The sequence below is a fragment of the Cupressus sempervirens genome, chromosome 10 (assembly GCF_028749045.1).
Source record: "Cupressus sempervirens isolate cs-2001-9-10 chromosome 10, ASM2874904v1, whole genome shotgun sequence".
Lineage (NCBI taxonomy): Eukaryota > Viridiplantae > Streptophyta > Pinopsida > Cupressales > Cupressaceae > Cupressus > Cupressus sempervirens.
Genome location: NC_143127.1, coordinates 354237791 through 354261716, shown reverse-complemented (window position 1 = coordinate 354261716; position 23926 = coordinate 354237791). Strand labels below are relative to the sequence as shown.

General features: G+C 31.3%; 1 protein-coding gene across 1 annotated transcript; it reads right to left on the bottom strand.

Moving 5' to 3' along the window:
• Positions 1-3610: 3610 nt before the first annotated feature.
• Positions 3611-4346, bottom strand: LOC149534051 (citrate-binding protein-like). The gene is made up of 2 exons (XM_089805959.1): positions 4095-4346; positions 3611-3991 (listed from the first exon to the last, which is right to left on the bottom strand). The coding sequence occupies exons 1-2, from the start codon at positions 4344-4346 to the stop codon at positions 3611-3613; spliced, it is 633 nt and encodes a 210-aa protein (XP_089662085.1).
• Positions 4347-23926: the final 19580 nt, after the last annotated feature.

Here is a 23926-nt window from a genome sequence, read left to right as displayed (position 1 = left end):
ACAACAAATATGTAGGAAAGGGACTCAAGTGGCAAACAACCTAGTGGGATAGAGACATGCAAATATTAATGATCAAGTTTGGTGAGATGAGAAAAATCTCCTAGTGACCTTCAAATCACTCATTCATAAAGAGTCAACTAATGATGTACAACCTAGTGTATGACAAGGGTTGTCCTTCCATGATGGGTTTAGTTAAGATTATTAACTATCCTACTATTTGAGTTGGGTGTGCTATGATGGTGATGATTAACTACCCAAGATGGGCTTCCAAACTGAAGATAGGGAGTTAATGAGATGTCATGGAGATTTGGTAATTTGGCCACTTCATTTAAACTTAATTGTTGTGATTACTAAAGGCCTTTATTCACTCAGGTTCTCTTAGCTATAAAAGCTACTACATGATTTGCAAGGGTTTGTCTCTATATTTTTTTGCAAAAATTTGATCAGTCGTGTAGAGAAAATGATGATTAGGCTTAATAATGGAGACAAGGAGTTGGTAGTTGATGACCTACTACCAAGATTATGGCAGGGGTGAATTTGAGACTTGAACCATTGAGAATTGAGAATATTATTATAGATGACAAAGTAGTGTGGTCCCATCTAAAAAAGGACAGATTTATTCTGTTTAAGGAAAGCATTGAGGGCCATGATGAGATGGTTACCAAGAAAATTTTCAATTCTCTACAGAGCTGTTGGGTCACCATCGACAAGGTCACTTTTGAGGTCATAAAAGAATAGATAGTCGATGCCACTAGCCTCTCATTGGAAGGGAAGTCATGGAGGAAGCAACCTAGAGTTAAAGATGAAGTGAGCCTCACGAGTCTCTTCCACTCTGATGAAGTCTCAGTTTTCTTTTGTGTTGGGTTTTCTCATGAGAAGCTTATAGAGCCATGGAATATGATTTGCTATGTTATCATGCACTATGTCACCCTTGAGGATAAAGTTAAGTTTTTCTATTACTACCATTTCCATCTTCTGAATTATTTCCAAAAAAAAGAACACATTTCTTTTCCTTTTCTCATGTTACACTCCATGGAATATTGTGTAGTTGGAATATAAGGAAAAAATGTGAGGAGGACAAAAATTACATAGTAAACCATCAAGCCTTGATTTTTTTAGTTTATTTAAATTTTTTATAGGCCTCCTCCTCTATAAATAACTGCACAAATCTTGTCTCCCCTTTCTAAACCAACCTCCAAAGACAACCCCATGGCCATGGAAAGGAAAATTAAGGAAGAGAAAATTGAAGTTTTGGATGTTGAAACTGAAACCATAAGGACACAAACCGGTTGACCAAGAGGCTGAGAGAGAAAAATCCCTTGACAAACTCTACCATACCCAAGATAGACAATTCCAAGAAAAGGTCTAGGCCTCATCCCAAATGTAAGGCCACTAGAGTAAACTATGGAGAAAAGGATGAATAAGAAATAGAAAATGAGGATTAAACCAAAAATATGGAAGAAGCTAGGCCTTTTCCCTTAAAGGTTTCAAACATGTTTAAAATTTTTACTCTAGATTCTAAAAATTTTGAGAATGATGAGCATGGCATGGTTACCTCACCGGTTAAGATAGGAACTCTTGGTAGCCAAGCCCAGGCGAAAAGAACCTAGGGAGAATAGAAGGTTAGGGATGAGTAGGGGAAAGACCACACTTAGCAGAAAGAAACTACAACAAAAAATGAGAACATGGATTAGGGGAACCAGGTGGTTGAGAAATTGGAAAAGTCAATTACAAAGTTCCTTCAATGGAATGAGAACCTGGAGGACAAGTTGGATAGCATGGCTAATATCTTAGTTCACGTCATGCACTTGGCAGCCACTATGCTCTACCTAAAGCAAATCAATAAAGATTGGGGAACTAATGATACAAATTATGCCCTGTATGGCTTCCTAGCTAATGATTGGCTTTGATTGCTACTAGAAAATCTGAGGAACCACTGATGGTTCCCTTACTAGTGTGGTTACATTTTGTCTTATTTATTATGATGTTTAATTATACTCTAAGCCTTCAAACCCATTTTGCTTTTCATCTCCGAACTGATAGTAGGGCCAATATTTATTTGATGGCCATAATTTTGTATATTGTTAAGACTCTTGATGCTTATGGCAATATTTACTTTACTATAATTGTTATTGGTGGCTTTTTAAAATTTTGAAAAGGGGTGGGATAGTCTTGTGGTAGTAAATACCAATTGATCTTTAGACAGTTGTTTTTTTTCAGTTACGAGTTAGCCCCCATTTTGGCTACTTCTTAATTTCAAAATTATGTGGATAAACAACTAATTAGTGAATAAAACATGCATTATAAATTTTGAAAAAAATAAAATTATGTAAATAATATTTTTTCTTTGAATATAATGAGAACAATATTCAATTCACATATGTATTTTATGGAGAATTCATATCATCCACAATGTCACATAGCTATACGGTATGGTAAGACAAATCTTTAGGTTGAAATCTCTTTGACTAAGAGTTGATAATCAGAAGTATCCACTCAACCAAATTCACTTAAGATAACTCTATAATATTTGAAACATAAATCTGATTAAACTATTGTCCCACACCTTATCCAAACAATTTATTTTTCAAACCTTTTACAATTAATTCAATATATAAAAAGATTTATGCATCACCAACTAAAATGACTTAAACATCACACACTAAGCCTAATTCCTAGATCAAAAGTGTTGAATAGTCGAAATTGACTTTTTTTAACAAGTTTAATTCTTCCCTTAATATGTGATGTTTTCACCAACTCACCTTATACTACCAGACCTCGATCAGTTATTACCGACATTAAGTCGATTCCATTCAGATGTGCCAACAATAACATCATGCGCGAAATGCTTCTCTATATTGCCAAGGAAGAACAAGGTAAACTTTCTTGTTTATTCAATCACTTACCATCTTTATGGGGATCATTATTACCTCACTGGATTGATGTGACAGAAAATATGTGGCAGCTCTCTAAAATGACATACAAATTACGGGGATTACAAAGAAGACGATATGTTGTAGTTTTCAATTGATTATTCATTGCAGTGAATGCTCTATGTTGTATCTGATCGGCACTTCGAACAGCGTTCACGAGGTCTAGTTTGGCTTTTACATATTCTGCAGTTGGGTGTATCTCACAGATTTTATAAACGACAGAATAAATTGGCTTGTAGAATTTACAAAAAATGGAGAAAGCTAAAATATTTTACTAATAGTCATTAAAAAAAAGGTATTAAACTGGTTAGTAGAGCAATCTTTATATCTTGTTTTAATATATTCCATGAGCATGATAAGGTTAACGGATATTATATTGTATGATAAAAAACAATAAAAGTTTGATCTAATTAACATTGTCTATTTCTTTCGTTGCTTAGCGTGATCCATGCCTTGCGAGATAAGAGTAATATTGACATGGCCTTTAATGGCTTTTGATGGATTAGAGAATATACATGCGTAAGATGATGGTAGCGCAGAAATAATTTATCATATCAGACAAATTATTGGAGATTCCTCTTATTAGAGCAATAGTCACATTTTATTACAGACAAAAACACTACACTCCAAATACTTACTGCCAAGTTCCAACCATCAAAAGCTCTCACAGCCATTATTTATTTGCTCCAGAGTTTTATATTTCTCCACCGAGATTCCATGCAAGATGAAGCGTCGGTCTGAGCGTATACTCCACACTTGAAATAATAACTATCACCCCCTGTCACATTAACAGTTATCCTCTGCTCTCCATCCACAAACACAGTCACTATTCTCAGATCTGTATCATGAATCACATTCAGATGAAACCACCGGTCATAAATATCAGGCGACACTACATCTGCATGATATCGCTTGAGATCTCCAGCCACAGCATCCAACATTATCACGGTAGAAGGCCCAACATACCCATGAATCTGCATCACACACACTCCACTCGTCCCACTCGGAACATATCCTTCTCCCTCGAATTGCCATATCCCACTTTTATAGTCCTTTCCCTGCAATACACCACCTGATATAAATTAAACAAACACAATTGAATATTGGGGCATATTATGTAAATTGTAGGAAGGGATGGTGAATAGAAAATAAATGACTAACGACTATGCGTATTTCTGTCCTGGGCCTGGTGTTGCTGCTGATATTATGAGATTTGTCAGTGCTGTAAACCCACATGTCATGGACGCCATCGACGAAGCTGTAACGTTCAGAGAGGTTTCTGTCATATGGTTTTTGTAACTCAATATTTGCGTCAGTTAATGTCTGCTGAGTGAAACCATCAGTTGGTGACCCAGTTGCACTTCCTATCCAAAACACCAAAAACCCACACAGGAGAGAAAACATAGCGGCCATCAAGATATTAAATCCTCAATCCAAGCCAATAGTCTACTTGATCATAGAGGGGAGATCCAATCCGCTCTTTATTTATAGAGGGAAGACATTAAATTGTAGCTTTGAAAATTTCAAGCACGCATTGGAGGACAACCAATGAAGTGGAATTGAGGCATCCGTCGCTGTGCTGTCATTTTGACATTTGTCTAGTGTTCTATGTATAAACAGTTCAGGAAAAGATTCTGACGGACTAGAATGAGGTCAATCATCGAAGAGTTTTAATAATTTTCCCTGTACATTATCTGTCTTAACTAATTATAATTGTGTTTTCTTCTATATTATGTAATAGTTTTCTCTCTATTATTTTCTTGTAGTAATCTTAAAATACAAACAAGGAAAAGGTCGTTATCATTAATGAATAAATAAAATGAAGCCATTGTCATTAATGAATAGATTTCTATTGTTTTTTTTTGAATAGTTATTATGATTTGTTGTAATTCATTATTTTTATGTGTTAGGCTTGGGCAAATTCAATCTCAAGACCTTTCACATGAGAAGCTCATAATTCATTGTAAGGTCTTGCCTCAACTTATATTGTTTGTCAGTGTTAATTCTAAAAAAAAATTACAAAAATATTTTAAAAATTATCAAAATGAAAAATGCACTAAACATTAGATCTAATTAACTAAAGTAAGTCAAAATATATTTAATAAGATTATAGATACAAAAATGTTGAAATGGTTGTTTATTTTGGAAAAGTAAGGCTTGAAACTACATAGAAACTGCTATAAGTCAAATCATTAGTTATATCATTGGAGATTATTGACCACACATTCTTATAAGTGATATATTTAAGTTAGTTTTGAATGTCTTTATTAGACCAAATATTGATAGATGCTCTTATTAGATCTAATTACCAAAATAATTTAAATTTGAAAGACATGAAATCTAGAGTACCTATTTATTACATTCTATACTTTTTTTTGTTTGAATCTAATGAGTCCTCTATCTCTTCATCTTTTATTTGATTGGGTGAATATAAACAAAAGTAAAAAATATATAATCATTCAAGAATAATTATTATAGATGCTTGTAAAATTGTTCTAAATAGAAATAGATTTTCATTTGAAGATGAGATTTGAATTTATAAATGTTGTGAAAATTTTGCTTGTCAAGCAAGACCAACTCTCAAATTTTGATTTTTTGAAACCTATTTATTAAGAAATGTTATAAATAAATAACTATCTTTAAGAAAATACTAAAGTTAGATATCTATATTATCTTTTATATTATTGAAACAATAAATACAATATGAAATGACATGATACATGTCAATTAACTCAAGATTACAAATTTAAAAAAATTAAAAAATTTAAGAACATATATAATTACATAAAATCTTTAATAAAATATATAAACCTGCGTGCTATTCACTCTAATTTTAACCCTCTAAATTCTGATGAAGTATGTCATTCAATAGCGAAATATCAAATTTTTAATCCAAATTTTATGTAATTTTATATATAAGAAAAACCGTAAGACCTTCCATACTAGAACTTTGTCATCTTATCATACAATTTCCTTTTCTAATAACTTTTGAAAAGAAAAAATGCTCTGAATATTCCTCTCCAACCAAAAGCTCTTAGACAAACAGACAACAACAGATTTCTTCCCTTATATAAAGACAAGAACATAGAAATAAATTTTAAAACTCCAAGACAAAAACTATGATGAACTTAATATAGTTACTACAAAGATTATGATGAACTTAATATAGTTACTACTATTGAACAACACGTCATGTTGTTGATTACGCTTACTATAAATTGTTTAATAAATAATAAATAAAACATTGATACATTATACAAAATTTCTCCATTGTCGTCGATTACCATGTAACTTTGTCCAGTGAACCGTTTGTTTTCTTTTTATGTTACGGCTGTTTCGAAGAATTCCATCGCTACAAATAATTATTATTTTTTCACTAAAAGGCGAGTAAGTTAACTATGTATTATCTTGGTTATTCAGAAAGAAAGCTTGTCACAGCTATATAGCAATGAAAAGTTAGCGAGTAGGAAAAATTCTTTTTGTAGGCCAATTTCTTCGCCACAACAGATTTCTTTTGTATTTTCGGTATCCATCGGCTGCAAAGCAATCTGAGAGAATATTTGAAAATGATTTGAAAAGTCAAATTTCACAGGATCTGTACACACTCATACAAATATTTACATGCATATATATGCTCAGAAATATAAACATATACAACTAAGAAAAACTGAAAAAAATCCATACTTAATAATTAAATAAAAAATCAAAAGAAAATCAAATGGTTAGTTTTAATTTAATTATAAATTTAAAAACTATCTTGTAAGACATCAAAATGATGTCTATATAAACATTTCCTACACAATTAACAAATACAAATACAAATACATAGACATAGATTGCAGAAATCAAATCAGGGTAACAATTAAGAATTCAAAGGATTTGTCCTTGGTCTAGGGCACCGCTTAAACATCACACACTAAGTTTCATTTCAATACTAAAAGTGTTAAATAGTCAAAGTTGACTTCTTTTTTTTAACCTTAATTTTCTCCTTAGTGTATGATGTTTAAATGATGCAGGAGCATCCTGGGTTGCCTTGTTATCCTGCTCATTTTGTTCACCTAGTAGTTCCTTCATGTGCTTAGCAGTTCTTCATGTGCTTAGAAATTTCTTCATGTGCCTAGTAACCCTGTTTTCTTCATGTGCCGAGTTACCTAGTGTATGCCAAGTGATTCTTCATGTGCCGAACTACTCAGTGTATGCTGAGTGTTTCTTCATGTGCCGAGTTACCCAGTGTATGCCAAGTGTTTCTTCATGTGCCGAGTTACTCAGTGCATGCTGAGTGTTTCTTCATGTGTCAAGTTACCTAGTGTATGCCGAGTGTCAGTATTTGGATGTGATTTTGCGAGCCAACTTGTGGGATTTATTTCATTCGCGACATTTATGCTAAGATCTTTTCTTGGGATGAGTCTAGACCATTGTTGGGTCGGCCTTCCTCTTATGTAATGATTCTAGAATGATCTATAAGCTATTTTGGCAAGTATAAATAGAATGATTAGGCTTAGAATTAGGAAGTTTTTAAAAAGAAGCTTTTAGAAAGAAGATTAGAGAGCAGAACTGAAAGTGCGAATTTGTAGTTGGATCTTTGAATCTGAATGTATTTGTAATTGGCCGCAACCTAGAAGGCCTTACAGCTGGGCATGTATGAAGATATTTTGATGAAACAATAAAAGTATTTCACTCTTCTTCCTCCTTTGGTTGTTGTTCTTTGTGTTTGCTTCTGTTGTGTTAACTCTTGTCGGGTGGTTTGGATAGCTGTGTGAGCCTTTGGCCCTAGTTATTCGTCCTCTTTCCTGTGTCATTAAAGGTGACTGTGGTTTACAAGCTAGTTGAATTTTAGGAACATTTAACAGATTCCCCGAATTCCCTCAATCCTATCACTATCCAATGTTTTTTAGAAATCATTCTTTCAAGTAATTTGTCCACTCACACACATTCCAAATTGACCCATATTCTCCTCGTGTATTTTGAATTGATCAACCTACACCATACACATATTTGAATTTTCAAAAGATAAATTCAATAATAAAATGTAGGTCTATATCCCCACGTATACACAAAGCATGGAAAATAGTATACACGCATTTTACTTCCCCCATTAGAATCCCTCAATCACGAAGATGCTTGATATTTTGTGTGGCATTTTGATTTTCCTAAGAAGATTTGCATATGCATCATCAATAGATTGCTCTACTCAACATAAGTTAACTAAGGCAAATTTGGACATAGAAAACCACATGACAAAAGAGAAGCCAAACATTAAAACTTAGTTAATGGCATTCATACCATATGGGTTTAAAAAATTAAAAAATTCATACACCAGAGAGAAACACTAAACCTAGGGTAGTAATCTACATAAGGATTATTTCATATTTTTTGTCCACTATTTTTCTCTTAAATTGATTTAAAGTTTCTCATCATATGTTATATTTTTTTGAATTTGGACTTCATTAGTAGGGATATGACTATACAAGCGTAGTGTGGAGATTTGAGGGGGATTTGTATGCCCCATGGGGAATGGTGGGAGTATCTATCATGCAATATTTTTAGCAATATTGAATATGCCTTGACATTTATGTTGTTTTTTTACCATGGAAAGCTAAAGTGTTACAGTGATCAAGTGTTGGCATTTGATATTTACAATTCGTGGATTCATGCCAACTTTATCTAGAATATTAATCATAGTAATACAAGGATACACCTCCCCTCCTTTTTGTCCCACATCTTAGAGATAGGGAGACACCTAGGACTTGGGGACTTTGTTCCCTTATTCTAAGCGGTGCCACCAAATTCTTCCACCTCCACCAAGGATGGGGTGATGTCTTGGTGTTGACTATTTTCTAATTTTGCTATTTTTTTTCAATGTTAGATGATCCAATTCAATGTTGAAGTATTTAGTCTTTTGCATCTTTATATCTTATATTGCAATACATCTTTTCATAACTAGCATTTTAAGTACCATATCTATAGTATATACAGCCCCTCCCATCCCTAGCCATTGTTACCCTATCATTTCTCCACCATCCCCAAATTAAGGCACCTATGTTCCCCATCCTAGGAACTTGTCCCCTAGTTCTTCCATCCCCTCATCCCCTAAAGTGGTATAACTAAGATATTAATCCAGAGCATGTGTTTGTGGATGGGAAGGAGAAAAAAGTTGTTGATGGAAGAGGTCACACTAGGCTTAGAATTTGGTGGCTATTTTGACCATATATGATAGGGTGAAAAATTGTAAGACCATATGAATTGACAACCTAAAATTTTAGAGAACGTCAATATGACAAATAATTTTATTAATAAACCATCAATACTTGTTAAAGGCAACATAGTATTATCTTTCATAATATACAAAAAATATGATTTTATAATATGTGTAATATATATGCATCATTGCATGATAAATATGTATTATTTTATTTTATAAATGTTTATATTTTGTGTTTGTTTCCATTTAGATATGTTTCTATTTTGATGATTGTATATTTATATTAATTTATAATCTTTGTTGAAATAAGAATATAATGAATTTTAAAAACATATTTTTATGTATTTTTATATTACATATTACATAATTTTATTAGTTTAAAAATCTATTAAAGCATCATGAACTTAAAAACTTCTTTTATTTGATATTTTTGTATATATTACTAATTACTAATTTTAAGTTTTCATTAAAAATTTTATACATCTTATTAATTTATATTTATTATTCTCATTTATAAAATATTTAAATTTAAAATGATGTCTTAAGTTATCTTAAAACTAAAAAAAAAGACAATCAATTTTTTTTTTAAACGTAAAATGAAAGGCATGAAAAAAAATTAACCATCATTAAAAAATCATATGGCAGGTAGGGGCGACGATCAAATTCCAGGCCTGCGTTGCACGAAGGATTATTTTAAGTTTGGAGTGTCACTTAGGAAAATCTTTCATCTTGTATGATATTTCATTGGATAATGTAAAAGCATGGAAGAAAAAACTTTTTAAGCATGTTTTATAGTTGGATTTTAATTTAATTCTCATTAATCTAAGATTTTTAATTTATTGACACATCAATGAGTGTGAATGCCATTCTATACAATTTTTTTGCTAGACATTGATATTTGTGTATTTCTTTTAAATAAGAAAATAGTGAAAATTTTATTATTTATTATTTATATGGTTGATTCCAGTTGGAGCCTTGCATTCATTAAGACTTGATCTCTAGTGGGTTCATTTGAAACCATTGAACTTCACTAATATACCAAGGGCCCATTGACAATTGATTAAAATATCTTTAATAGGTTCATATAGATAAAACTTTGTGAAAATATGTCGAAATGAAGAAGAGAAAGGAGTATGACAATATTATATAATGAACGTAAAGAATGTATTATTTTTTATTGACAATTTCCTTTAGAAAATGAGCAAGACAATAAAAAAGATGAACCTAAAGATGAAAGAATTATTTTCCATTAACAATAATTCAAGTTGAATTATCTTTTAACAATAAATGTAAATTGCATGTTAACTCATTTGATGCATAGATAACATTTAAGAACATTAAATTTTTTATAAGATTTTATAAATTTAATTTTAAGATAATAAGCTACACATGTGACCTTAATTTTTGTCCTCTCAAAATGGAATCATATTATCTATAAATAAATAATCTTAGGATGAATATTAATTAGTTAAATTATATAAAGAAATGTATCTTCATTCTTAAGAAAATATTTGCAATATTATATTTTTAGAATATTTTCAAATTTTGAATCAAATGTAAAGTTTAAATTTCAAATAAGAGCACAAACTTGTTGGTATTTAATGGTGTGGATTCAAATTTCAATAAAGTGTTATTGATTCAATTTTAGAAAAATATGAGTTTTTTCATTTGTAGTTTATAAGTTTATAATTTAAATGGAAAAGTAGTTATCCCCATATAAAAAGGACACAATTTCTTCTTCTAAAGTGATAAATTTAAATTTAATGAATTCAATTTTCACAAGTTTTAACCATGTTTTATGGATGACTATTCTAACCACATACCATATAATTGAATATAAATCACATGAAAAGTTATAAATACCTTGATATTTTTTTAATTAGATCATATAAATGGTCTAGAAGAAATAATAGATATAATGCAACATTTTTATTCCTTGGGATGCACCATCTAATGCATTGGTCTCTATAAGCCACCTTAGAAAAAATAGCCTTATTATCAGAAGAGAGATTTTTTAAACTAGCTAAAAAGAGCATTTTTAGAATTTGTTTATGAGTTTCTTAAATATATTTTAGGAACATTTACATCCTTCATCCATATATTCTCTATATTGTAGCCTAGGCATTCTTCATTAAAAAGAGAATTTGTAGGAAGGAGAAGTTGTGTAGCTTTGTAATGATTCATTGAGTAGAGATTATTCAAGCTCTTGAAACATATGGGAAATGTTTTTAGTTGACGTTCAACAACTACTTGAATATAATATGGATTTCTTTTGATACATTTACATAATTATTATTATTGATTTGTTTCAATGATTAAAAAATTTGATTCAAAATGTATTATCATGGTTTCTAATTTATATATAATAGATCTGTATGATATTTGAATTAAAAAATATTTTAAACCTAATTTTCAAAAAAAAAATATAAAAAATGTGAATTTTTTATTATGAAATACAAGTTTTTAATTAATAGAATTTCTTATTATAAAAGAAATTAACAATTTTAGAAAAAATATTGGCAAGCTCTGTGAGATTTCTTAATTCAATGAACTATGTGTAAATTCAAAAATTTGCAATAGATTTAAAACTTGCACTCATCTAAAAATAGAAAGTCATGCAAAATTATACTTTTTAAGAGCTAAATATTCCATGAAGGAGCCTTTGCAAAAAAAAATCTAGTCAATATCCAAGCCGAACAAAATAAACCCTAATCTTATGGAACTGGAGGAGCAAAGAAATAGATTGAATCAACAAATAGCAGTTTTCTTTTAAAACTAGATAATCAAAAATAGAAAGTGGAGGAAAACAAGAAGAAAAAGAATGGATTACTATAATAAGAAAGAAAAGTTGTGCTACGTATCCAACTGGAGAATAAAACCCTAAATCTAGGAAGATCTTTAAAGGAAAACAAGCTCCAATTACAAACTCAAAATCATTCACCCAAATTGATCCTAATATGCACAATTGTTCAGTAATATACACATTCCCCCTTATTGTAGACCCCCTTTCATAATTTATATTCCTATAATTAGCCTAAACCCCAAATTTATAATCAGCCCAATAGGAAAGATTTAGCAAAAAACAAAAAAATATGATGGCAATGTCCAAAACACTAAAAAATAATCATTATAAGCAATAAAATTAGTGAATAGAGGTGAGGTGGGTGGAATTTTATGAATAGGGACTCTGTGCATACTGGACTAACTCTATTATGAAATGTTCAAAATGATCAAATGGTTTGAAGGACTTTGTGGAGACTAGGTAAGTATTTCTTCTTTTCCCAATAGATTATGATATATTCATTAGTAAAATAAATACCTAAGAGAATATTTTTTATCAAACCCCTTTTGTCTCTTTAAAGGTCACTTTGTTAAATTTATCAAATGGGAGCCTAATTTTGATCAATCTAAAGTCAAAAAATATTCAACTCAACCTAGATCTCAATAGATTTTATGCATCCTGAAATTAAGCATATATGAATTATCAAATAGATTGGATCGTCATTAGGAAATCTCATAGGAATAGAAGTTGATTTTGTAACAAACAACAAAATAAACTAATGCTAATTAATTTGGAAATAGGTTACAATGAATCAAAACCTATTAAAATTATAAAAAATAGATCAATCTACAATACAACTACTGCCAGATTTGAAGGATGCAGTAAAAAAATCATTAAAAAATTGATAATCACCAAATCAATAATCAAAAAATAAAATCTTTTAATTTTAATTTAAAATAAACATTTCCAATTATTTGCATCAAAAGAAATAATAGTCAACTATACCATTGGCAAGAACAAATAGATCAAGAAAAAGAGGAGATGTTGGGAAGAGTAGCTACTAATTTGGAAGGCAAATTAGATATGATAGAATTCTATGAGGAGGAAATATAATGAGGAGAATTAGAAATAAATAATGGGATCACTTCAATTAATAAAAACACACTGAGATCAAAATTAGAAATATTAAATGTAAATCAACATATGATGCATTTCAACACAATAGAAGAAAGCATACTTCCTCTACAACAATGTGAGATATGCATCAAACAAAACCTATTTATAGAAGATATCAAAATCAATTTGAAAAAATATAGGAAGCTTACCCATGACATTTTACTTATCCAGAATGATATTAACACGATCAAACTATATTATGGGAAGACCCTCATAAAGAACACAAAACAATGGTCCAATCATAGAGTAAGAGATCAGACACCAAAAATGGGACAAACATGTATACAGAGGTGGAAGGGAACTCATATGAAGGAAAAATAAAGACAATGATTAGAATTATAAATTTAAAGAAAAAATCAATACAATGCTTGGAAAAGAAAATACTAATGTGAAAGAAGTAAATATAGAAGAAATTAAAGGCATAATTTAGTCACAACATAAAAGTGCCTTAGTATCTCAACATAAGGAAAATGAAAAAAATTGTACTCCAACTAAAGTGGCCTCAAAATATAAAACTTTTAAGGAACCTACCACTTTCTTAAAAAGATGAAAAGAGATTAGAAAATATTTTAAGAAGTTATGGGAAACTCCACAAGATGGAAAAGACCCATTTGCAAATATAGATAAGGGAATTAATTAGAACTGGAATCAAATACCTATAGAAATGGAGAATTATATTAGTGAAAATAGAATAAAAAAATAAAAAAGAAAGGAATGATGTAGAGAGTAAGGAATTTTGGGAAGAATTTGGAGTTCAAGAATCAATAAAGCAAGATAATCAAAGCATAATGGAAAACCAAGAAGAAAGAAAAAAACAAAACAAAATAAAGGAATCAATTTAGATAATGAAAAAAAATTAGAGAAGAAGAACTTTTTTTCTAAAGATGAATCTACTAAAAAATGTTTAGGTAATGCTAAGAATTGCATAAATTGTTTGGTTTTGGAATGCAACATAGAAGCAATAAGTGCTCCACACTATGGAAAACAAAAAAAAATTTGAAGCTAATAACTTGGAATGTTAGCGGACTAAACACCCCTAGCAAAAAATATTTATTAAAGTGCAACTTAACCTTAGTTGAATCAAAATTAATACTAAAACACGAAACAAAATTAAGTAAACTAGAAGGAGAAAAACTTAACAAAATACTTGGGCTATGGAAAATTGATATGATAGAATCTGTGGGTGCATCAGGAGCCATTGGGATAATTTGAGATCCCAAGAAAATAGAATATCATAGAGTTATAGTAGAGAATAATTAGATGAGAGGGAAGATTAGAAATTTTACAAATGAGCTACAATTCAATATTATCAATGTATATGGTCCTAGCTCAAAAACCAACAAGAAAGAGCTATGGAGCATAATAAGTACTTTTATAAGAAAACACAATGATGATCTCTTTTGAATTGGAGGAGATTTCAATGTGATTATATCGTTAGAAGGAAAAAAGAGAGGTGTGCACATGCTATCACAAGTTATGATGAACTTTAGGGATTGATTCACCAAGGAAAACATTGTAGACTTACCTCCAATCAATAGGAAATATTCCTGATATAACAAAGGAAAATAATTTTTCCAAATAGCAAAAAGATTGGAAAAAAATATTTTCAAAGGGGATCTTCACAAGCTCAATCATACATCACAATCAATCACTCTTCCTTATGCAGGTTCATATCACTATCTAGTTCAATAGGAAATATCAAAACATCAGAAACCTTTCTAAAATCCATTTAAATGTGAAATAATGTGGTTCCAAGATGTATATTTCTGGAAAAAAATTAACCAATGGTAGCAAGAGGGAAACTTTGAAGGATCTAAAATATTCTAATTTGTATCCAAATTAAAATTACTAAACAAAAAAATTCCTAAATCGAATAAGAAATCATTTCAATAATATATTTGAAGAAAGCCTATAAATAGAAGAGGATCTTAAAAAACATCATGAAGAGATTCTAAAAGAAGGTTTCCACAATAAAAAATATACTAAAGAAAAAAAAAATTTAACCAAATAAGAAGACATTTTAGCCAAGAAGAAATATTCTGGAAATAGAAATCTTGGGAAACATTTTCATTAGATGGAGATAGAATATCTAACATAAAAGATGAATAAGGTGATATAATTGAAAATCCATCTCAAATTGCATATACTTTTATTGAATATCTCTAAAATATACTAAATAATTATGAAAGATCCAACCAAATGGCTCAGAATTGTATGCTAAATATCATTCCAAAATTAATAGTAAGAGAAAATAATAAATTTTTAAATAAGGATTTCTCTAAGGAAGAAATAAGAACATCTCTTTTTAATCAAAATCTAGATAAGTCTACAAGTACTCTTCTTTCAAAAATGTTGGGACATCTTAGGAGAAGATTTATGTAAAGTGATAGAAGATACAAATAATTTAGGATCATTACTACCTGAAATTAGTAATACATTCTTAGAATTGATACCAAAAAATCAATATTTAATTATCTAGTCTAGACTACCAGTCAATAGCTTTATGTAACCAAATATATAAAATTTTGACCAAATCACTAGTAAATAGACTTAGAACATTACTATCAAAACTAATCTTAGAATAAAAAATTTGTTTTATGCCTAATTAGTCAATCAATGGCATGATAATAATAATACAAGAAATTTTACATTCATCCCAAATCAATAAAGAAGCATGCATGTTGATGAAACTAGATATTCAAAATGCCTATGAAAAAGTCGACTAGAGATTCCTCTATAAAAATTTAGAAGTATTTCTTTTCTCACATCAATGGATTAATCTAATATTCAATTGTATAGCAACTCCAAAATTTCTTTATTAATTAAGGTTACCTCAGAAGGCTTTTTCAATAATACAAGAGGCATTAGACAAGGAGACCCTATCTCTTCATTATTGTTCATTATTTTAGCAAAAACCATTGGTAGAAGCATTAAAAAAAGTCAAGAACAACTTCAAATAAAAGGAGCTTTAATCATAGAAAATTGAGCCATAATTACCCACCAAAAATTTGCTAATGAAACCATAATCCTAAGGGAAAGTTTAATGTCAAAATCTCAAAACTTCAAACTTATCATATCAACATATATGGAAGCTTTGAGGCAAAGAGCTAATGTAGAAAAATTAGACAAAATAATTCCTAAATATTTCATTGCATTTAGAAGATAGGGTTTTTCAATTAATAGGTTACAAAAAAGGGACCTTTCCATTTAAGTATTTGGGAATTCAACTAGAGAAAAATATGAAGGAAGCGAATACTTGGATTCTAGTTCTAGAAAAGTTGGAAAGAAAGATGGAAACATGGAAAGGAAATTTTTTAATGAAAGTAGGAAGAGTAAATAAACTAAAATTAGTCTTAACATCCATTCCAACTTATCAAATTATTTTTCTCCCTCTTCCTAAGGGAGTTAAAAAGAAGTTAGATAAAACTATGAGAATTTTCTTCTAGAATGACATAGAAGAATTTTGAAAAAAGTCTAATAAAATGAGATAACAATTGTAGACCTAAAGGATTAGGTGGACTAGGAATCAAAAATCTTAGTTGGAAAAATGAAGCACTATAGTTTAAATTAGTTTAGATAATATGTCATGAAAAATATAGAAAATGAGCCAAGATATTATATCATAAATATCTAAACCTTGACAACCTGCTCTCCCTTTTTAGAACAATAACCCCATCGAAGAGATCAAGAATTTTGAACTTTATGATGCAATGTAGACCCCTTATAAGTAAATATTTAACATGGGACATAGGAAAAAGGAAATAAAAATCTATTTTGGAAAGACTCCTAAGATGGTCTTCCCTCTCCATATAGCTATAGCCTTTGCCCAAACATTAAAACATCTTATCAAAAACATGATGTAACTTAGTTAAAAATTATCTATCCATCAATATTGATGATCATGCAACATCAAGTAAATAGAAATCAGTAATGAATACAACTTTAGCAAAGCTGGAAAAATCTCCATATGAATAATTTATAAATCAGAGAGAAACAAATTACAAAGATAGGCTAAATAAACTAATCTGGGGAGCTTCTAAGGATGAAAAATACATAATAAAAAATGGTTAGGAAATAATCACAAAATTCCAATAATGGGATGAAATATAAATTCCACTAACATTGTGTTAGGATCATGTATGCTTAACTAAAGAAGGAATCTTTGAATGGGAAGCTATTCCAAAAAGAATTTCAACAATGGATCTATTTAGAAACATGGGCTATGAAACGCCATTAAGATGTCCTCTTTGTAAAAACCACTCAAAAAAAATAGAACACCTCTTGTATAAATGCTCATTTTCTAATGAATGTTGGCAATGGTTATTCAAGAAACTTAATTGGAATACAATCTTACCAAATAAATTTGAAGATCACTTATGAAGCTGGCTCGAAAAAGGAAAGTCCAAAATCTATAATAGTTTCTAGAAGATATCTCCATCAATAATTCAATGGGAAATTTGGAAAGAAAGAAACCACAAAATCTTTAATAATGAAGATTTGACCATCACATCACTTCTATATAAAGTAGAAGCTAGCATTGGAGAAATTATGAATAAGGAACTTAAACACACCATCAAAGAGGAAGGATCCTTCTTAGATTGGGATTTAGAAATGATACATACTTGGTCCTTTCTTACCAATCCCCCACTTTTATACCCCAAAATTAACCAATCATCTCACCAAACCTATGAATTGACTCCATCTCCAAAAGGATGGGGAAAATTAAATTTTGATGAAGCTTCTAGAGGGAACCATGGGAAAGTAGGATTAGGATGTATAGTTCATAACTTCAATAATAATTGCATGGAAACACGGGGAAAATTTCTAGGAGAGGTAACTAAAAATGTAGAATTTGAAGCTATAAAAGAAGGTTTAATTATATTTCTAGAGGTAGGAATTCAGAATCTAATTATTGCAAGTGATTCATAAATAATTTAAATACAATAAGAAAAGGAGAAACTCCAGATTAGAAATTAAATTCAAAAATTTAATTTGTTAAAATACTCATAGAAAAATTTAAAGAAGTTAGAATATAACATATTTATAGATAAGGAAACAAAGAAGCGGACAAACTAAAAAATCAAGGAGTAGAAGGAATAGAATTACTAATTAAGAAAGAGCAACTTTTAATCACATCAATTAAAAACAAATAGAAAAGGAACAATTATGAAATAATCCAACTTTAATGATAAATTCAAATATAATTGATTACAACCTAATTAGTTAAAATTTTATATATTCAAATCCTTGGCTTAGTTTAAAATTGGGAGTCAATATAATTCTTTAGCCATGTCCACCTCCATTAAACTCAAAAGCCCCTTTTTTAGATTGCCTTTGATTCTCCCATAAACAAATGATGGGTCAAAAGTATCCTACTAGCCACCCATTTTTTAGTAGTCTTAGTGGTTCTTTGCATTTTCGGAAATAATTCATGAATATAAGAAATATAGAGTAAATTTGAGTATTTCACAAAATGTTCATTGCTTCCAATATACAAGTGGATCTAGACAAAGTCACCATCAAAATCCTCTATAGAAGAGTGCTTAAAGTAATATACATCCAAATTTTGGAAATAGTAATTTCAAACATCAAGGTAGATTTGACAATCCCCAAACCAAAATTCTACAATAAAAGAATGATAGGAAATAAAGAAGCACCAAAATATCCTCTTATGGAATTCAAAGACTTGGAAGATTTTCTTAAATGGAAGCCAACTCTCAGAAGAAAACTAGACCCTCTTTTTTCACTGCCTTCATGTTTGGCCTCCCCTAGATTAACTGGATTGTTGCATTCATCTCAGATGACCATATAGATGCATGGGAATGGGAAGTGGACACAACTCAAGATGAAGTTATAGAATAATATGTTGATGATAATATCTCAATAGAAATGGACAATATAAGCTAATCATGTAACCTCTATGAAATTAATAAATAAATAAATATCATTATCAAAATGATAAAAAGAAGAAGATGATATTCATAATTATTTACTAAAAATTTAGAACTTAATTAGGTATATTAATCAATGATAGTACTTAGGGATGATAGTAGTAAATAAAACAATCATGGTATTTAAAGAGCAAATATAAAAAAAATCTGAATAGATAGGAAACACCCTTATGATAATGAATCTTGATTATAGATGATATGATAATAATTTTAAAAAGTAGTTTCGCAAACTTCAACCATAGAATTAAGGATGAATTCAAGTTTAGTTTAATAATTAATGCATAAAGGATAGATATAAAATTATGGTAAGTTTTGGGAAAATAAAGTAGTCCTCTCAATTCTCTCAAAAAGTGCTTCCCATTATGGTAGTTGAGGCTATAAATTGGAGCCAAAAGGAATTTTTTGACATCAAGGTCATCTAAAATTTAGTAGCTTCTACAAATCCCTTATAGAAATGGATACTACCATCTGTATGAAGTAAGGTAAGAGAGAAATATCTTTGTGGTATAGAATCTCATATCTAAGAATTAGGAAATTGACAAAAGCGAGAATAATCTTATCTTTAGGGTCATTAACATAGTAGTAGGTGAGAAATTTTTGTCTCTCATAGATAGGAAAAAGCATAACACTGATAAAAATCTATAAAGTTGTATATAAAAAATAAATTATCAAGGAATTAGACCTAGCTCTTGAGAATATAGACGATGATCTATGTATTCCCACAAGAAGTGAATATGGCATCCTAAATAATCTTGTCCAAGTTTGTCTAATTTTGGAAATGAAGAATCATGAGAAATTTGCAACAAGAAAGGAGGAGATCTCTAGGAACTAGATGTTTCTACTAGTGACTACCAACACCCACATTTATATGGATTAGAAAGGTTTTAACTTGTACATTGAAGTGGAAGGTTTAATGAGGCGATATTTCCCTTTTGTTTCATTTTTGTAGCACACTGCCAGGGAACCCAAAAGAAATTTACCTAAAGTTTCACTAAATTTGTCAAAAAAAATTGTTTTATAATAACGAACAATAGTTAATATAGTGAAAGTAATAAAAACAAGAGATAAAAGAGTGGAAGCAATATCTCACATATATACAACCATCATAAAAATATTACATCTCTTAAGGGTCCCATGATGTTGAATCATATTTAAGTTTAATTAATTCTAAATCCAATACACAATAGAACCACATAAAATAATAATCGCAAGTACAAATCCATTTAAATAATATACAATTATATAAGATATCACTTGGCAATAATCAAAATTGCTTAATCATCCATTGTACAAGTCACAGTGTATGATAAGCCCAAAGAACATACAACATATATAAAATACATCATCTCATATGATCTATGATAAATCAAGTATAGTATAACAAGATATAACTACCCAACAAAAATATAAGATCAGATAGAAAGGAACATCTACACAAGAATATCGACCAACGACATCCAATCATCAAATCTCAAGCATACAAGAAAAATACACTACCACCCGACCTCTTGGAATCCAAATGTCTCACTCCTACTGTATTGAGGAGATAAACTCAGGTCCCAAATGGATATCAAAACACAAGTCATAACCAACATCTAGGTTCAATGAATCACTTAAAAGAAAACTATCTCAAAGGGTACCAAGACACAAGTATCAACTAATCCTAGAGGCAACAAGACACCTAGGAAATATACTATGCAACTGGGAAAGTTGCATCACATGAGAAAACTCTAAGGTTATCCTAGTAGCCTCGATAGACTTTAGCCCCTTAGTGTCTCTATGTGATATCAATATCCTTTTATACATACAAGACATACTAATGAGTCAACTATAAGGTGACCCTTGTAGTTTCTTAATACTTTGACCCCCTAGTGACTTTATGTGGCACCATATCGTATTAATTCATTTTAAACCCATTTAATAAAATGTTATCACTTATTCAAACAACCTACAATGTGTTACTCAGGCGGCCATTTAGGGCTCTAGCCTCCATTGCAAGCCACTTCCCAACATGACATATAGAAAACTTACCTAAAGCTTATCAAAAGCAAAAGGTCTCATATGACCATAAATCACACATTAGTTCTTAAACAAGCAACTAGAAAGTACTAAAATATCATTGATCAAAAATCATAGATTTCACCAATATAATCATCCTAACAAAACTAATCCAAAATCAAGTACACATAACCCATGACATCACCAAGAAAAAATCATAATAATTACCTCATTCCTAAACAAGCAACTAGAATACAATTCAAAGATAATTGATCAAAGACTCAAAGGTTACACTAGAAAAGTCACAACATTCACTTTAGTTGTACACGAGAAACTAGAAGCAATATCAACCAACAAATCAAACACATTAAAGAAGACATGTGACTACATCACAATGGTCAGATATAAAAGATCAGATACATAACATCATCATAGAATAGAACCCCCAAGCCTTTGGTAAAACATCCTAATAGGTCAAGAGCTAAGTCAAAACCTAAAACCCCAACACCAATAAACCACACACTGCATATTGTACATACAAAAGTAGCTTTCCTAATTCATTAGATTTTGAGAACACAAAAGTTCTTTTCACTATGGTTTCAATTTTTTATTTTCATTTTCAAGTATTGCAAATTCGCTAAAGTTCTTGAGTCCACATGAGTCTTGTTATCATTTGTTCGCCCCGCCAAGATTCAATTTTTAAAAATGTCTAGCCCGTCCAATGGCTAACTCCCAAGTTAATATTATTTAATGCCTAAGCTTTATAACATGGTTTCTATGGCCTGTAGGTTCTCTGTCGTCAGATCTAAGGCAGATCAATGGTTGGCGTTGTCTTGCCATCAAAAGTTGCACAATTAATACGTTAGTGACATTGTGCCTGGAGGACACGTGTCCTCATGGGTCCAGGTTTGGAGGCACAAGAAATACAGATGGTTGGCATGTGGCCAGTTCCCATTGATTGATACACTGAGGGGCAGGGGACAGTATCTATCTTGCTTGTCGTCGGATCAAGGAAAATCGACGGAAGGCACCATGTCGCCATGATCAAGTTGTGTGATCTTTACCATAGCGAGATGGCACCCTTTCGCCATGTGTTAGTGGGGCTAGGTCTCACTAGGGTGCGGTCGCTGAGGTGATGCCAAGTGTGTTGATAGCATTTCGCAGGCCCAGAAGTTGAAAAGCAAGCACGAAACATGACGAGTCTTCATGATTGTCAGATCAGGGCGGATCAACAAAAGGCATTGTCTCGCTATGGTAAATTTGTGCGATCTTTACCATAGCAACATAGCGTCTTGCTGACACATGTCTTGCTGGCAGACCAGGGTTGACGGTTAATGGCTGGCAGCGGGTGCAATCGTCGCGGTCAACGTGGCAGTTAGTTTTGATGTTGCGGCTAGGTGGTGGAAAGGTGGCGCAGTCAGGTTGGTGACCACCACGGTTAGAGATAATAGTAGGGTGTTATATCGCTATAATGACCCTCAAGGCATGGTGCCCATAGCGACATAGCGCCCAGTCCAACATAAGGAATGGTCAGTGCGTGGGACCTTGAGGAGGTGGCAAAATAAAGAGAGAGGATTGGCCCGCATGGCCTAGTTAGCACATAAGGAACTATTTGACTTGCTTTGACCTCACAGATTCATGAGCCAGAAACAATGAATCAAGTTTTTTGCCGCGAGATTTCGATCCTATGATCAATGCCACCGACTCAAAAGTGAATGCAAAGTGCAAGGACATTCTACCACCATTATAGATCTATCTACTATGTCAGGGGATGTTTGTTGGCACCGTTCTGTCTTCTCCAGGCTCTTTCTCAGAGGAATATCAGATTTTTGGTACTCAAGACACCAGATATTTGATTGGATTTTTAGGGTGAGAAGTTAATGCCAGTAGGTGAGAAGTAAATGTAATGCAAAAAATCCTCAGTTATGCTTGAACTATAAAGGCAATTTTGTGATCTTTGGGGGGTGGACTCCTTTTCTGATTTCTGTGCTACTGCTCACAGGTCTGTAGTGTAAAATCCCCTTTGTCATTGAACTGTATAACATTCTATATCATCTCCTTCAGCTATCAATGTGTATGTGCATCCATCTTGCCTCTCATTGGTGTATTGTTGAGATCTATGGCCTGCATACTATATCTATTTTCAGCCTATTAGATAATATATAAGTGAAATCTTTTTCCTTGTGTTATTCAATTTGGTTTCCTAATCTGTATGTGGTTGTTGATTGACATAAGTCTAGGTGTGTATGTCTTTTGAATGTTATCTTGGTTTTGAAGTGCATATATGGGTAGAAATGAGTCTGAACACTCTATTATGGTGCATCACCTCCTTAGATTAGACTAGGTAGATTTGCTTTTATGCTCTCCTTCTCCCCTTTCCTCTCCAAGAAGTAGATAGGTGCGCCCTGATAGTAAGAGGAAGTCGGCCTTCTCCGGAGACTCAACCTCATAGTTCAAGTCCCATAGCTTGGAGGTTGTTTCCATGTTTCACTAGGTTGTCCTCACGCATAGGCCTTAGAAAAGGGTGCAAACCTAAGTGACAACAGTTTTTGGCACACCTGGTGGGACACTTTTTCAAACAAAATTTAAAGTCTACTGGTGTCAAGAAGGAAGAGTTTCAAAGATTAATGCTGAAGAGGTAGTGCTGGCTTCAGCATTCAAGCCTTCAAGAGACTAATTCTTCAAAGTACTTGGTGACTTTGAACATCAACAAATCTAGTTCCAGGCCAAAGTTGCAAAAATTCATGCACATAACTAAAACAAGGGCGTCTTCTAGAGGTAAATTTCAATATCAAGAGCTTTCTCTTTCAAATCCTAGAAGAAGGAGGACTAGAACTTCATTATCACCAGTTAGGGGTGTAATGACAGTTAATACACCTATAAG